At 44.6% G+C, this 14,319-nt stretch overlaps 2 protein-coding genes across 3 annotated transcripts; both read right to left on the minus strand.

Moving 5' to 3' along the window:
- Positions 1-1,042: 1,042 nt before the first annotated feature.
- Positions 1,043-11,875, minus strand: zbtb38 (zinc finger and BTB domain containing 38). 2 transcript variants are annotated; one of them, XM_075473648.1, is made up of 3 exons: positions 11,456-11,875; positions 10,238-10,294; positions 1,043-5,356 (listed from the first exon to the last, which is right to left on the minus strand). In XM_075473648.1, exon 3 carries the CDS (start codon positions 5,334-5,336, stop codon positions 1,689-1,691), a length of 3,648 nt encoding a protein of 1,215 aa, XP_075329763.1. In that variant the 5' UTR covers positions 5,337-5,356; positions 10,238-10,294; positions 11,456-11,875; the 3' UTR covers positions 1,043-1,688. The 2 variants fall into 2 exon arrangements, with proteins under 2 accessions (XP_075329763.1, XP_075329762.1); XM_075473647.1 differs by lacking the exons at positions 10,238-10,294; positions 11,456-11,875 and adding an exon at positions 7,753-8,294.
- An 876-nt stretch (positions 11,876-12,751) lies between these two features.
- Positions 12,752-14,121, minus strand: fbxo36a (F-box protein 36a). Its single transcript, XM_075474240.1, is given in 5 exon segments — positions 12,752-12,761; positions 13,099-13,241; positions 13,446-13,618; positions 13,765-13,873; positions 14,026-14,121. Coding segments are annotated over 5 exon segments (531 nt in total).
- Positions 14,122-14,319: the final 198 nt, after the last annotated feature.

A 14,319-nucleotide genomic window follows, 5' to 3' on the forward strand; every position in this document is an offset into this window, starting at 1 on the left:
GGTGGTATTTGACAAACCATAAATAACATCCTGTGATATATTTTTTTTCATTGAACAGGTGAAACACGGCTCAGCCTTACCTGGCAAAACAACTTTTAACCAAACGATTAACTGGAAAATTACCTCATTTATTCTAAATGCACTTTTTCAACATGCACAAGTTTGGGTTTGAGTGCATAGTACAGGCCATTGTAGAGCACATCTCTGGACTTTTGATTCAGAAAAAACAAAGCACATTTATCTAATCTACGCTGTCCCATCGCAGTATCTCCTTTGGGTGACAGGGCTTTGGCCTTTTGTTTCTTCCTCTCTTGCAAGGTGGTGCTGCTCTTTGTTCAGGCCAAATCCTCCTTGCTGATACCAGCAGTGAACCTGAAAGGCTGTCAGGTAGGCGATAGAATCTTTCTAACCAAAATGCCACAATGCTCACACTGATTAACTCAAAAGCAATGCTTGTGCTTTTTAACGGCACTTGTTGTCAATTTCTCTCCCGTTTACAGCTCAAGCCTAGTGAAGTCAACGCTGTTGATCTCTAATATTTTAACTCGTATTGCTCACAAGCGTCGCCATCTGTTGCTGTAAGTATAATGTGTTAGCTCCACGGCATTATTGGTGTGCTGTGTTGTACTTTCTTGGTAAAATGCAGTCTTAGAAAGTGGCAGGGATTTCAGAAACATCTGGAAATTGTGTGTTGGGACTGAACGCAGACGCAATCCGTGTGGAGGGAGGGAGGGAGGGAATGAGCTTTTCAGCTGGGTTTGCGCGTCCCTGAAGGACCAGGAGGGGCAGAAAAATGTGAGCTGGGAAACAGGTTTTGTACCAATATGACTGTTAGATCTCGATTTCGATTGTGTTCCGCTTGAAAATAGTTGCACCGGATGAGGTTTCTGCAATTTTTATCTCTTACTTGTGTCAGAGTTGAAGTGTGAGTACAATGTGTTGGTCATTGGTCGCTGGATACAGGAAACATTGAGGTTTCCAGTATCCTCCCCCCAACTGTGTGCTAAAGAAGGACAGGATTTAACTGCTCATTATATTAACAATATTTATTTAATTAGTTTGACATATTTTGTATATATTAAACACACAAAAGGAGTGACTTTAACCTCGGTGGTTCTACGTATTCATTAGAAATGAAAATAATGTGGTTAAGAATTGCAATTGAATTATCAAAGTATTAAAGAGCACGTCAGTATAGTCTGCTTATAAAGTGCAACTCACCAAGACCAGTTAAGTTAAAACAGGAGATTTGGGATTGTGGCAGCAGTAAAATTAATTTTTTCTTTTTTTTTTTCTAAAAAGTGAACATGGAACCACATTTTCCAGCTCCAACACATATAAGTGCTGATCTGATATTGCACAGAATCTGAGGGAACATTATCGTGAGTCACGGGCTCTGCCTTGCATGCATAGACAAAGGACAAGTACAGTTTGTGTCAGGAGGTCGTGTATTACCCAAAAATATCTTTTATAAAGGTTGAAAATAAAAAATCACTGAGTGGTCGAGTTCAGGAGGGAAGAGATTACGGCCTACACTGATGTCGGATTCTTGTATTTGGCCCAGACTTGACTGAGCCTGGCTGTGAAAACAACGTTAACGGATTTCCTGACCGACGCAGGTGCTTGCCGCCAGACGTCATTCGCTCTCTTGTTTTTGCTACAGCTGGTCGCAGTCCTCGCAGACCTTTTCAAAAAAAGGGCTCCTCTTTGCACACCCATTTCTCTGGCTTGCGTAGAAAAATATGTGTGCCGTTGGAGTCTGACTCATTTCTTCTCAAGAGTTTACTGGACTTCTCGTGCTCGGCGCGACTGTTTATTCTTGGTCCCATCAAATTAATCCTGTTGCTGTCGCTGTCTCCGTCACAGGCTTGCTTTTTTGAAATGAGATGCATAGAATGCTGCGCGTTGATCCTCTTTTTTGCTACTTTATGTCTCACCTTTGAGGATTTCAAGGAGAACAGTGAGTCAGTGTAGGGCGGTAACGGGCTCTTTATGCTGGAATATGACACGTCTTGGTAGGTGGTGGAAGACATTAAGTCAGTCGTGTCTTCAATTTTAGGTGTACTCCTGTTGGTAGAAAGTTGTTCTTCCTCTATGCTTTCATGTTTGACGTCAGTGCCCTCTTGATTGTCACTGGCCTCTGTTTTGATGGTGTCCTGTTTATTGTCTTCACTTTGGTGTGCTGAGTGTTTAGAACATGGTGTGAAGGAGTCATATTCATATCCCTTCTCATTTGTCTCCTGGTGTTTTTTCTCATGGCTTCTCTTGGTGGCAAGGTAGAGGAATCGCTGGGGACAGAAGGAGCAGCGGTATTTCTTCTCTGGGTTGGGGCTTCGGGCCGTATTATCAAAGCAGGAGCCATTTTCCATGCAGCTGTTGCAGATGTAATCACCGCCGGCCGGTGCCTCACCGGGGGGACCTTGCTTACCGCAGGTCCTGCAGAAATACGGGTGAGAACCGATAACGTGAGCTCTCAGACCAGTCTCCGTGATAAAAGAGCTGTCACAGATGTCACAGTTGTAGGTGGCCCTCGGGCTGCAGTTCCTGCCAAGGCTGTGTTTTAGCCCCGTACCGCCGCCTGAGCTGCTCTCCTCTGTCAGAAAACCTGTTTTGTCGAGATGGGTCTCACAGGCAGGAGTCCTGTCAAGAGATGTTTCAGGATACTGGTGAAACAAAGCTGCTCTGTGTTTGTATCTGAACTTCTTCCCTTTCTTTTTAGCTTTGTATGAATAGTAGGGACGCCAAAGCTGATCGGCCGTGTCACAGTCATTGGCATCGTCGCGTGTCACTGGTTGCGATGTGGCAGTAACTTCGGGTCTGAAGCGACGCCTGGGGCTCTCTGGGTTTTCCCTTGTCGGAGGGCCGTGGCTTGGGCTCCTCTCCTCACTCAGTTCTATGATTCTCCTTTTCTTCCTGGGGAAGAGCTTAGATCCTTTGATTTGGCGGCGGATTATGGCTTCATTGCCTATTTTGACAGTTATCTGACATAGTGGCATGGCTTCGCTGTCTACAGACGGACCCTGGCACGCGGGTTTGGCAATATACGTCTCTGTTTTCGCCCCCACTGCTTTTTTACGCACCAAAGTGTCTGTGCTTGATTGAAGAATCTCCTTGGTCATATCCTCGACTCTTTTGGCAGAAGCTGACAGCTCACCTAACTTTTTAACAGTGCTCAGGGAGTTGAAGAATGGCAGGTTATGACTGATGTGTTCTGAGTTGATTAGCGTTGGTTGATCCTTTTTGCAATCTGCAGGAGGCTCGGAGTTGGGATGCACAGAGAGGAGGCTGTCACAATTATCAAAGCTTGGATTCTCAGCCACTTTTCTTGTGCTTCCCGGAATTTCCAATTCACTGCTCTGACTGTGGTCCATATCTTGGTCGTACGGCTTGTCAAAGCAGATGCGAGGCATCACGGGGGAGACCATCTTTGTCGTTGCCATGAACGTCAGGGGGAAGGTAGCTGTGTCATGATTGCTGATCATACCGTTATCTTCAAACGGGGGGATAAGAGAAGCGCTGTCAAGTGAGGATGGATCACCTCTTTCAACACTCTCTGAGTACGTCTGACTGTACGTCTTGTATTGTCTCTTTCTGAATTTCATGGGAAGCAGTCTGTAGAGCTTGATTGGATAAACACTTGCTTTCAGCCCCCCATTGGCAGATTTTTTCTTAACAGCCAGACTAGGATCGATGCCATGAAAGGACTTTTGATGGTTCTTCAAGATATAATATGTCATGAATGTCTCCAGGCAGAAAATGCACTGATAGCGCCGTTCGCCTGTGTGCCAGATTTCATGCTTAGTACGATACTCTGCCAAGGCAAAGACTTTATTACAATAATGACACGGATAGGCCCTCTGCCAGGAATGTACATTCTCATGTCGCTTTAGGCTGGATAAGGTGACATAGACCCGCTTGCACATGCTGCAGTTGTATCTTCTCTGACTCCCACCTGGCTTCACCGCCTTCTCCTCCTTTTGTGGCTCTGCCCGGTTCAGCTGAGCAGGTTGGGGTGCGTAAGGGCCGGGGAGGTCATTGGAGGGAAGCTGTGTCATGACGCTCTCCATGTCCGAATGGTCGTCTCCATGGTGGTCCACCTCTTTGGCTGATGCGTCCCTGGTACCTTGCTTAGGTGAGTCTCTTGCAGCCCTTGGACAGACCTGCTCGTGGTTGCGTAACCGCTTCAGATGAATGAACTTTCTGTGACAAAACTTGCAAAATAGATGACTCACAAAACGCTTTTTATGTACCTCAGAGTGAATGGTGAGAAGAGCTTTATTTGAAAATATCTCTGGACAGTTCTCACAGCTGTAGATTAAAATGCTGTCCTCTGGGTGCGGGGAAAGGGGCGGTGGACCTAACTCCATATGAGCATTGTCACTGGCTGCAGGTAACTCTGTGCTCATTCCGTTTTCTGTTTCTGCCTCAGGAAAAAGTGGAAGTGGCGTGATGACGGTGGCAGGTTCAGGAGTGGCCCCATCAGTTAATGCAGGGCTTATTGTGTTTGATGGATCTCTATGCGGTTCTGCTGGCGTAGGAAGTGTACTTCTACCCAAAGAGCCTCTCAGCCTGTGTCGCTTTTTAAGTGGGCCTGCATTTCTGTAAATGAGATACTTCGACTGTGACACAGCTGGCTTACAGACCTTCTTGTTATCGCATTGACTGCTTTCTTTGCCCTCAGTGGATTTGCTTACGGCATACGAGTGTTCCGAGAGTGCGTGGGATGTCTCGTTCGTCGCATTGAGGCAGGATGTTGTGGGACAACTTGATGGGAGCTGTCCCACATCTGGTGACTGCCTCTCCCTATGTGTTTGAACTAGAGGGGTGAAGGGATTGCTCCCAGGACACACCTCGGTGATAGAGAAGGCATTGGTAATGCGAGGCCCTCTGGTACTGTCTAAGTCCTCAGGCCTGGAAGCTTCCCTCTTTGTTTTTTCAGACACCGGGGAAGTCCATGGGCCTGTGGCTCTAACACGTTCATCCTGCTTCTCTTCTTCTGAAAGCTTCTCTAAAAAAGGAATTCCGAGTCTTCTGCCAGCCGCTACAAGCCCCCCCGTGTCCTCTGCACCGGGTGATGTCACCTTTGAGCAGTAAATGAAGTTAAGGATACTCGCAAACACTTCGGACTTCACGTCCATAAGCTCCAGCACTTGGCTGGAGCTCCATGCGTCCGAAGTTGTCAGAGCGTTCCTGAAGTACCCGCTGCAGGCTGCCAGGATGTTCTTGTGGGCCCGAAACTTGACATCCTCCACCACAATGGTAACATCACAGAAGAGGCCTTGTGACCGCTGCTCATTGAGCTTGCTTAGCACAGTGTAAGGGTGCGTGCTATCCATCAGGCTCCGATGTGCGACATCTATAAAAAAAGAAAAAGAGGACAACAAACACTTACATCAGATTATTAGGAAATAGTCTAACTGACTGTTTTACAAAGATCCTTTTTGTGTACATTTTATATTTGAAAATATTGTAGCACTTCCTGAGTTCTAACACTAGATGGCAGTAATATCCTGACACATCAGTTGCAACGTCAACAGTTTGCTCATCAGCTCTGGTGAATGAGGACATCATGATCTCACATGCTAAGTTTGATACGATTCTTAAGCTCATCAAAGCATACATACATGTAAAGAACAGGTAGTTTAGCTGAGCTGATTTCAGATCGTGCCATTACCGTCTGTCATACTGTCTCTTGTGTAAAAGAAGAAGATTAATTGATGTATTTACTTTTTTTTATTATTGTTAAAGTATCATAGTTGAGACAACTAATTGGTTTTGATTTCTTTTTTTTTCTCTCTCTCTTTTTTAGCTTTAAAACCCTTTGTAGGGCTACAGTGTAGGAGAATGATTACTTTGAGAGAGGGATGTAGGGATTTTACATATTTCAGTAAATCTGTAGGAAGGTATGCTATTGTCAACACTGAGCTCCTGCTGCACTAGAGTTATTTGGATTTTACAAGAAAGCGCTCTTATAGGACTGTGTCCTGCTGCTACCGAAATAATCAGAACGACTTTAATGTTTTTGGTCTGTGATGTCCCATCTACTCCACTGATGTTGTTATTTCCCTTGTACACAATTAGAAATGAGAAAGAGTGGCATGAGGAACTCAAGCCACTTATCCCAGGCTTAAGTTTTCAAGACGGCAACAACAGACGTACAGTCGTTCTCACGAAGTTGTAGTTTTCTTTTCTTTTTCTCGCCGATTCTTCTCAGTGCCTGAATTCACATGAAAACGTCAAGCAGACGTTTATGTGTTGATGAGTCATACGCTTCCCTTTTTTTTAGTTTTCTGTCAGTTGGTAACAGAGGCATCCTTTCGCCTGTGTCCCAAAAAGTTGCTGTTGACGATTAGCCCTGCTCACACTTAACTGATGCCCAGTGAGCCAAACAGCAGCCAGCGAGGACCATGTAAGCACACGTTGTAATGTAGCACAAAACCATTGCTTTGAAAAGAAGAAACATTCTCGCAATTCTAAGAGGAGGTTAAAGTTAATTCATTTGAATGACGATGTTTTCAACCAGCGTGGCGTTTCTGAGTCTACACTGAGTAATCCGTGTCTTTGTTGCATGCATACCGTATCTGCTGTGAGACACTCATCTGACATTGCTAAGACATGAGTCATCACACCTGCATCACTGCTATTTAAAGGCCCAGCTTAAGCTCATAAGTCATGATGTCCTGTTATTACTAATTCTTTTAGCTTTACAGCTGCTTCAGACTACTCTGGGTGCAGCTCAGTCGCGTAAGGCACTTTCATATTTTGCTTTTCTTTTTTTTTTTTTTTTCCCTGGACATACCGCGCTTGAAAGTTATTGAATACGTTACGGGGGTGTAGGTAACTATCACTGGTGTCATTTTTCAAAATGCATTTTCTCCATATAATTTCCTCACTTGTTCCCCCAATTTTGACTGTGCAACAAATGCAACATGGCCACCGTTCTTTAAAGCCTCAGACGGCTGAAAACGCAACCGCCCTCCTGCCTTTCTCTCTCAGTCGGGCCTCTGTTGTCATGGCAACATGCTATGGCGCAGCACTTATTGGATTCAGTTGGATGGCAATCGACTGTATTAGCAGTCGTTGTATTCGGTTCCCTGTCTCTTACAAACATCCTGCCCTCTCTGAGAACCTGCAACACAGCCGTCTGCAGAGTAATCGAGGTTTGCCTTTGTCTGCAACTGAATGTGTGTGTGTGTGTGTGTGTGTGTGTGTGTTGGTCTGAGTGCCTTTGTCTGCAACGCAAAATGGACTTTCTCATCTATCACATCATTATCATCAGTGGTACAAGTGATGTGCCACGCATTGATACTATTGTCTATGTTTTTGCTGTTTGCAGAACTGTTTCATCCTTCCTTCGAGGTTGCTGTTTTACTTTGACGCATTCATTTCTAACAGTTTGCATCAATTGTTGTGGGTTTTTTGTGTTTTTTTTTGGCCGCCACATGCTGAGCGGAAATTCTGAATTTGTCTTCGGTGCTTATGAATTTGCCACACCCCAACTAGTTTACCTTCAAAGCCTACATCGAAACATTCTTTAAATCTTTTTCTGAAAAGTGAAAATCCCCACATGCTAAACCACGAACCAAGAAATGACTGTAAAGCACGCACGCAGGATTGTCAGACAAGGAGTGAACTGTCAAGAGCAAAGGCTACTTCACGCACATCTAAGAAAGCGTACTTCCGCAAAAAAAAAAAAAACAAACAGAAAAAAAAAAACAGGTTCAAAATTGATGGTAAGCATGCAAAACATACCTTTGTAAATCAGAGAAAGTGATGCACGGCGAACAGGAAACAATGTCATGCAGTATCCCCTTCTCTACAGCCCGTGTTTACCCAAACACACATGCAAAACAGTTTTATGAGAGCAAGGCGAAAGTATTTTTTTTTTTCTCTGTGATGGTCGCTGAACAGAGGTGTCAGAAGCAGAGCTTTTTCTGACGTCTTTCTTCCTCTCCCTCCCTCTCAGTGTGCAGATGACTCCAGCTCCAGCGTCCTTCGCCTCTATCCTTGCAGCCCAGGTCCTGGGCTGCCCTGCCCTCCTCTGAGCGTCCCTCTTCGGTTCTACGGTGCTGCAGCTGTAGAAGTAACTCGCAGTTTATGCGGCGTATAGCTAAATCGGAGTATGGGTCTGCCTTTGTGCTAGCTGGGCCACTGGAGCTTTCGTTCTGGAGGCACTGAGCAGGAAACGGCAACTTTTATTGAGCATGGCAGAGGACTGTAGGGAGAGCGGAGAGATGCAGGGTGCTACATCACACACCAGCTCTGTTCTCGATTCCACAGCCAGAGAAAATGCTCAGCTGCATTGGTATCAGCGCATGGAGCGAGGGGTCTCCTGCCGTACAGCGGATGCCGTATTAAATCTCTCCAGCACCACACAAGCTTGATGTTTGCCGTGATAAGGGAATTTTGCATAAAATGAAACGATCACCAGCCCGCTCGGAAACAACATACACCTTAAATGCATAACGACACCCCATCTGTCTCAAGCTTGTGCACGGTCTCTGCCTGTGCTGCAAGGCATTACACCAAAGCCCCTTCGTCCATGCTTACGCAGTCACTGTGGTTAGGTAATGCAGAAGCAGAGGGGAGATAACACTGGCTGCTTTCCTATTGTGCAGCTCAACAATCACAGGACAGATGTTCATCAGTGCTTGTTCTGCTTCAGACAAAGTGAGTCCTGCTCTCAGCGGGGACTCAAGGTATACCTTTATAGAGGCTGCTGATTGATGCAAAAGCAGCAGATGCGTCAGCACTGCAGACGAGGGGGAGGGGAGGAAGCTAAACACGACATGGCTCTGTAGCCTCTCGCTAGCCTCTGAGGGTAGAAGCAGCTGTTTTATTCAAACAACTGAGTTTGGAGTCATGACTGTGTCGGTCTCCTCGTCTCGACAGAGAGTCAGGTTAAACCAGACTCGGAGCTGTTTGATTAGATCTTATTGTTGACTTCAAAAGACAAAAGCAGGTGCTGTGCACGCACTTATATGTTGCTCTGACGCAAGGAAACGTGCTCTTCAGTAATTGTTTTCCTTTTAGAGGTCAGTGCATCACAGCCGATTTGTTTTCATGAACACGTGCTACCACTACAGGCTTATTTTTCCGTTTTTGGTGCTGACAAGAAGACGCCTTCATTTTTCTCCCTTACTATGAGACTCCAGGCTACGTTTAGCCTTTAGCAGAGGGAGTCCCATAAGCACCTGGCAAAGATCTTTTAAATGGTTACCTCAGGAAAGAAAGATATTTACAACATCCAGAGAAAATGTATCAGGTTGATGACAGTACACGAAAGCATATGAAGTCATATGGAAGAGAAAGTACACCCTCTTTCAGTGTATAAGTTTTTTGTTTTAGGATGTGAGGGGAAAAAAAAAGATCTGGTTCTTACCGAGTCTTAAAAGGAGGTAAATACGACCTCTGGTGAGCAACAAAATGTCACATGTGGCATTTTGTGATTTTTAAAAAATATATATATATATTTATTTAGCAAAAACTTGGCTAAAATGTGGAGGAAGTGTGTGGAAAAACTGAGTACACCCCATAAAGCAGTAGTTCATAGATCCACCTTTAATGGTTTCCTGTATGATGCTATTGGAATATCTCTTTTATTTTTTTCATAATGTCTCTTCGGTGCATTGAGGTTTGTATTAGTTTGTGTAAGCACAGCTCTCTTAGGGTCTATTAAGATTTTTTTTTCCAACTCTAAATTTTGGTTATTCACTTTCTGCCATCTTTGTCATGAAGTCATGAGGCTTATTGTGAAGTCAAGGCTTTTAGGGGCACCCTAGTTACTCCACTTGCCTCATCTTTGGGTTAGAATTTGTTCGTATGCTCTCCCTTAAGGGATGCAGTTGTGAGTCTGTGTCAGTCTCATCTGTGGGGGGGGGGGGGGGGGGGTCTTCTCTGCCAATGTGACCTCATCCATGACAGGATGCTGTTGTCTGGGATTTGTCTTTCAGAGATTCGTGTCATTCAGATCAGACTGCCTGTGCGTCTGCACAGAAAAATAAATAAATAAAGTCACACTGAACAATAAAGGCTTTTCTCTGCATTTAGACCCTCTGAGCAGCGGAGCAAAATGTGGCCTTGCATTTCTGCTACTGTTACGGGAGTCCTACCAGCCTCGTCTGCCAGTAAAGCCAAACGCTATTTTCCCAGAGCCATTTAGATTGTTAGAGCAGATAGATAAGAGCTTCTCACAGGTCGGGATGAAATGACCCTGCACACCCAAAGCCAAACTTACCTGCAAGCTGAGTCCTCGAAGGCTCGCCAAAAGATGGATCATTCCTCACAATAGCATCTAGAATATAAAAAGGAAAACATGGGAGTAACATGAGCAGGAAACACATTTCCACCACGTCCCCAGACAGATTTGTTGTGCAACTCAACTGCCCAGACTGATTCCGAAATAACTCGCTCATTATAATCTGCAAAAGGCATGAAGACATGTTAAGCAGTACCCTCTGATGGCCTTTCAAATGCATTGGTTTTTCCATCAAGTATTCAATGAGATAATGTTGAAAAGTGTTTTCCCAAACCTGTCAACATGCAGCACCAGCAGTGTCCTTTGACGTCCTCGTTGTTTTCACTGGACTGACAAAGCTGACTTTAAAGCTGACTTTAAAGCTGACTTTAAAGCTGACTTTAAAGTGTCTGCATGTCTAAAGGTTTTTAGGTGCATTAAGCCCAGCGGTGTATTCGCCTCATTGTCTGTCTTAAGAAACAAACTGTTCATCGGATTATGCAGAAAAGCCTTCTGGCTTGATGGCGTTTAACTTTCAGGATATTTATTTTCTTCCTGGTGTCATGGCCCTGTCCATTCATAGCGGCCACCTGTTGTTCCTGTCGGTGTGTGTGCTTGCGTGTTTGCATGTGTAGGTCTCAAATGCACCGTTACTACAATGACGAGATGATTTTTTTTTTTTCAATAAATAAAATCCCATTTTTTTTAGTGGAGGGCAAATTTGAGGTTTTCCATTGACAGTTACTTTGCAGTTTTTTCTTTAGAATTTTTTTCTTTGGGCCTCATTTAAAGACTTTCAGAAACTAATTGTTCCTTCTATCAGTTAAATGAATCATTTTAAAATCCCAAATACTGCACACTACTATGGTAAACATGTTTTAACCACTGTGACATGTTTAATAGTTGAGGCCTCCTTGATTATTCAATGTTTGTACACAGATATAACTCGATGTCATAGCTCATGATAGGCATCACCAACCGTAACATCTTTCAATCCAGCCCTGATATCAAAGTTAAATTGCGTTCAATTCCACAGGACAAAGTATACAGGCCTCTGCTGTTCTGTGATCTCAGCTGCGGCCTGTAGGGACGCTCATCAGCAGGGAGGCAAAGACTGCAGTACATGGCTGAGTAGGCCTCATACCCAAAGTATTCTTAGCATTCAAATACAGTCAAACCCGGGAGCACTTATTGTGCTGCTGTAATAAGCACTCATACCTGGAGTTGTCTACCAAAATGTCTCTGTATGAAGGCTTTGTCAGGCCCGTCTCTGCCGCAGTGGAAGTCTCTCTGGTGTTTGTTCAGCAGGGGGAGAGGAAAGCGACTACCGGGCTCCCATTCTTCTCTTGGCCTAGATCAGGCCTTTACCCTCATCCCTTCTCCCTGTAGACTGTGGTTCTGGCGGAGATTCCCTGTTCCTGCTGTGCAAAGTTGCCTTGTGGAGGCTACTGCCACTGCTGCGTCACACCCGCTGCATCACTGACCCACAAAGAGGTGCTGGGAAGGAGGGGTGGTGTGGCGAATGTGGTGGAGTAAAAGGATAAGCAGAAAACAACAAGCACGGCTCTGCACCGCTCCAACAAACAAGTGGATGAGGCTTCCGCTCTGCCTCAGTATGAGGCCTAGTTACTGCTTTGGTATTCAGGAAGTGAGTCTGGGAGACAGATCCTTTATTGTTACGTAACGAATATTTTTCCTCAGACCAGACTGAGCTGAGAAGGCGGTGATAGGGGCTAATAATAGGTCATGGTACCTACGAGTCAGTGCTGTGTGCGGTCTTGTCAGATCCCTCTGACACCCAGCTGGGCAGAGGAACATTTAATTTTTATGGGAATAGTTAAAGATAAACACTTCCATTTTACATATGTTCTTGTTCCGCCTCACAAGACAGGACTTTGTTTCTTATTCGTCATTCGTATTTGACGAGAACTAACAAAGACATCGCTTTAGTATGTTGCTGTTTTGCTATCATATTTGTTCTCTGATGCACTTAGGTACCTGCAAAAAAACAAAACAGTGCATGTCCTTTGTCTTGTGTTATAGTAGCTTGCTTTTACAGGTTTCATATGAGGCATGGCTGCCTTGGAGATGCCTTTACACTCATAAAGTAGCAAGATTTCAGTCCAGAGTAAAGGTGTAATTAGTATTTATGCCTGGAAATGGTAACCAGAGCTATAGCGTTTATTTTGCACACGTTACCCAAGTGTTTATTTGCTACGTCGTCCCCCCCCCTTTCCCTCCCATATGTCATCTGACTGCAGTTTTTTCTGCCATGTAGCTCCCTCTGCTGGCTTCCCAAATGAACACGGCACACATACACAATCATGCACAAACTCAGGCAGGCTATAGACTGAGGGCCTTCAGCAGAGGGCGCAACAACAGTGACTCACTAGCAAACGTAAACAGGAAGTATGTAAGCTGAAATTGACCAATGACCTGCTATGACGTCAGAGGACTCCAATATTTCAGGGATGTTGTTTTTTAAAAAAAAATCATGTTCCACCACTGTATGGTTCAGACGAACCTGATCAGACACCACATGTCACATTATGTAGGTGATATAAGTTACCTGTAACACCATTCAATTCCCACTCTAAAACTTACACAACTCGCAAGCGAACACTTGTTAGTCTTGTGGTCCAAAGTGTAACTAGAACATAACAATGTAGGAGTACCGATGTGTTTTCAACAAGATTTGACACCTTATTTTGTGGTTCTCACACATTTGGCCAATGATGATGCCACTAAATGTCACTGAAAACACTGGCTGTTGTTTTACAAATCTTACATTTTGGTTGACTTCTCTATACTGTTGTTTTAGAGCGGTAAGAAAATCAGTTCTGCTCTTGCCTTTTTTCTGCTCTTATTTATTGCCTTTTTTGTGGAAAAAGGTGAAAAAGGTGGTCCTCCAGCCCATGGCATTGGCTATGCTCTCCATGTCACTGGTAAACCCAGCACAGCGAGTCCTAACAGTCTGCTCCCAAAACTCCTCAGAGCTGCAGAGCTGGTACCGCCCAGTCAGACCACCAGCACAAGAAAACACAATGCACACGTGTGGTTAATAGTGCACATACGCTCACATGCACAAACATGCATGCTGGAGAAAGAGAAAACGGGAACTAAAAGTAACACTGTACTTCTACTTCATAAACTGACAATAACACCAACAACGTACAGTTGTGAGCTTGTCATTCAAAGAGGATCTCACCCTTCTGAATCTGTGTGAAACCTGAGCCAACAATGTGGAATCTTTCAGCCCGAGGTAGGACAGGATTCTGAGCAATACCTCGTCAGGTAAGCGCTCCAGATAATCGAAATCTCCCCGGCAAAGTGACAGCGTGTAATCCAGGATCCTCTGGCCGAAAACGGTACCAACTTCATCTGCAGAGGACACGCAGCAAAGCACAAGCCCGTTCTTTCCAACTCACATACTGACAGGTTATTATTGAAGCAGATAATGAAACCCAACCAGAGTTTGTCACTGCACGCAGGATTCAGACCGGTTTACTCTGATGAAGAGACCTTACACTGAAGCATTTTGTCATGCAGGAAATCACAATGAGTCGCCCTCAGCTCTTTGGGTGCAACGCCTCTGCTTTCAAGTCGCAAAGAAATCCTCCACGAAGTCCATATTACCTAAAGTTAGAGATACAGAAAAGATGAAAGTTAAATCCAGGAGAGCCTTGTGATTCAATGACTAATTTGAGTCTTGGATCCATAATATAAGGTATGTAACCATTGCTCCATCAGATAATTCAGTTGAACGTGATTCTACTGTTATACTCGACCTGATGTTTGGCAACCACGAGTTGGAAAAAATCTTTTGGAGGTGGTGGACCTTGACCAGTAATTTGAAATAGTTGCTCCCCTAGCAAGGACGCCATTTTGGACGCAGAACGGTAACCATGACAACTGAAAAGCAACGAAAACGCCGTTTACTCAATGGCTGTTTGAACTGGGTTGTTACCTTGATGAAAGCCAACGTGAAAAAGGTAATGCGGAACGTCAAATTATAGTATAGAGAGAACAGTTTTATGTTTGTTTGTTCTGGAGAGAGGGTGGGGGGTCACGACCCAGCGGAT

Source organism: Odontesthes bonariensis, chromosome 9, assembly GCF_027942865.1.
Source record: "Odontesthes bonariensis isolate fOdoBon6 chromosome 9, fOdoBon6.hap1, whole genome shotgun sequence".
Lineage (NCBI taxonomy): Eukaryota > Metazoa > Chordata > Actinopteri > Atheriniformes > Atherinopsidae > Odontesthes > Odontesthes bonariensis.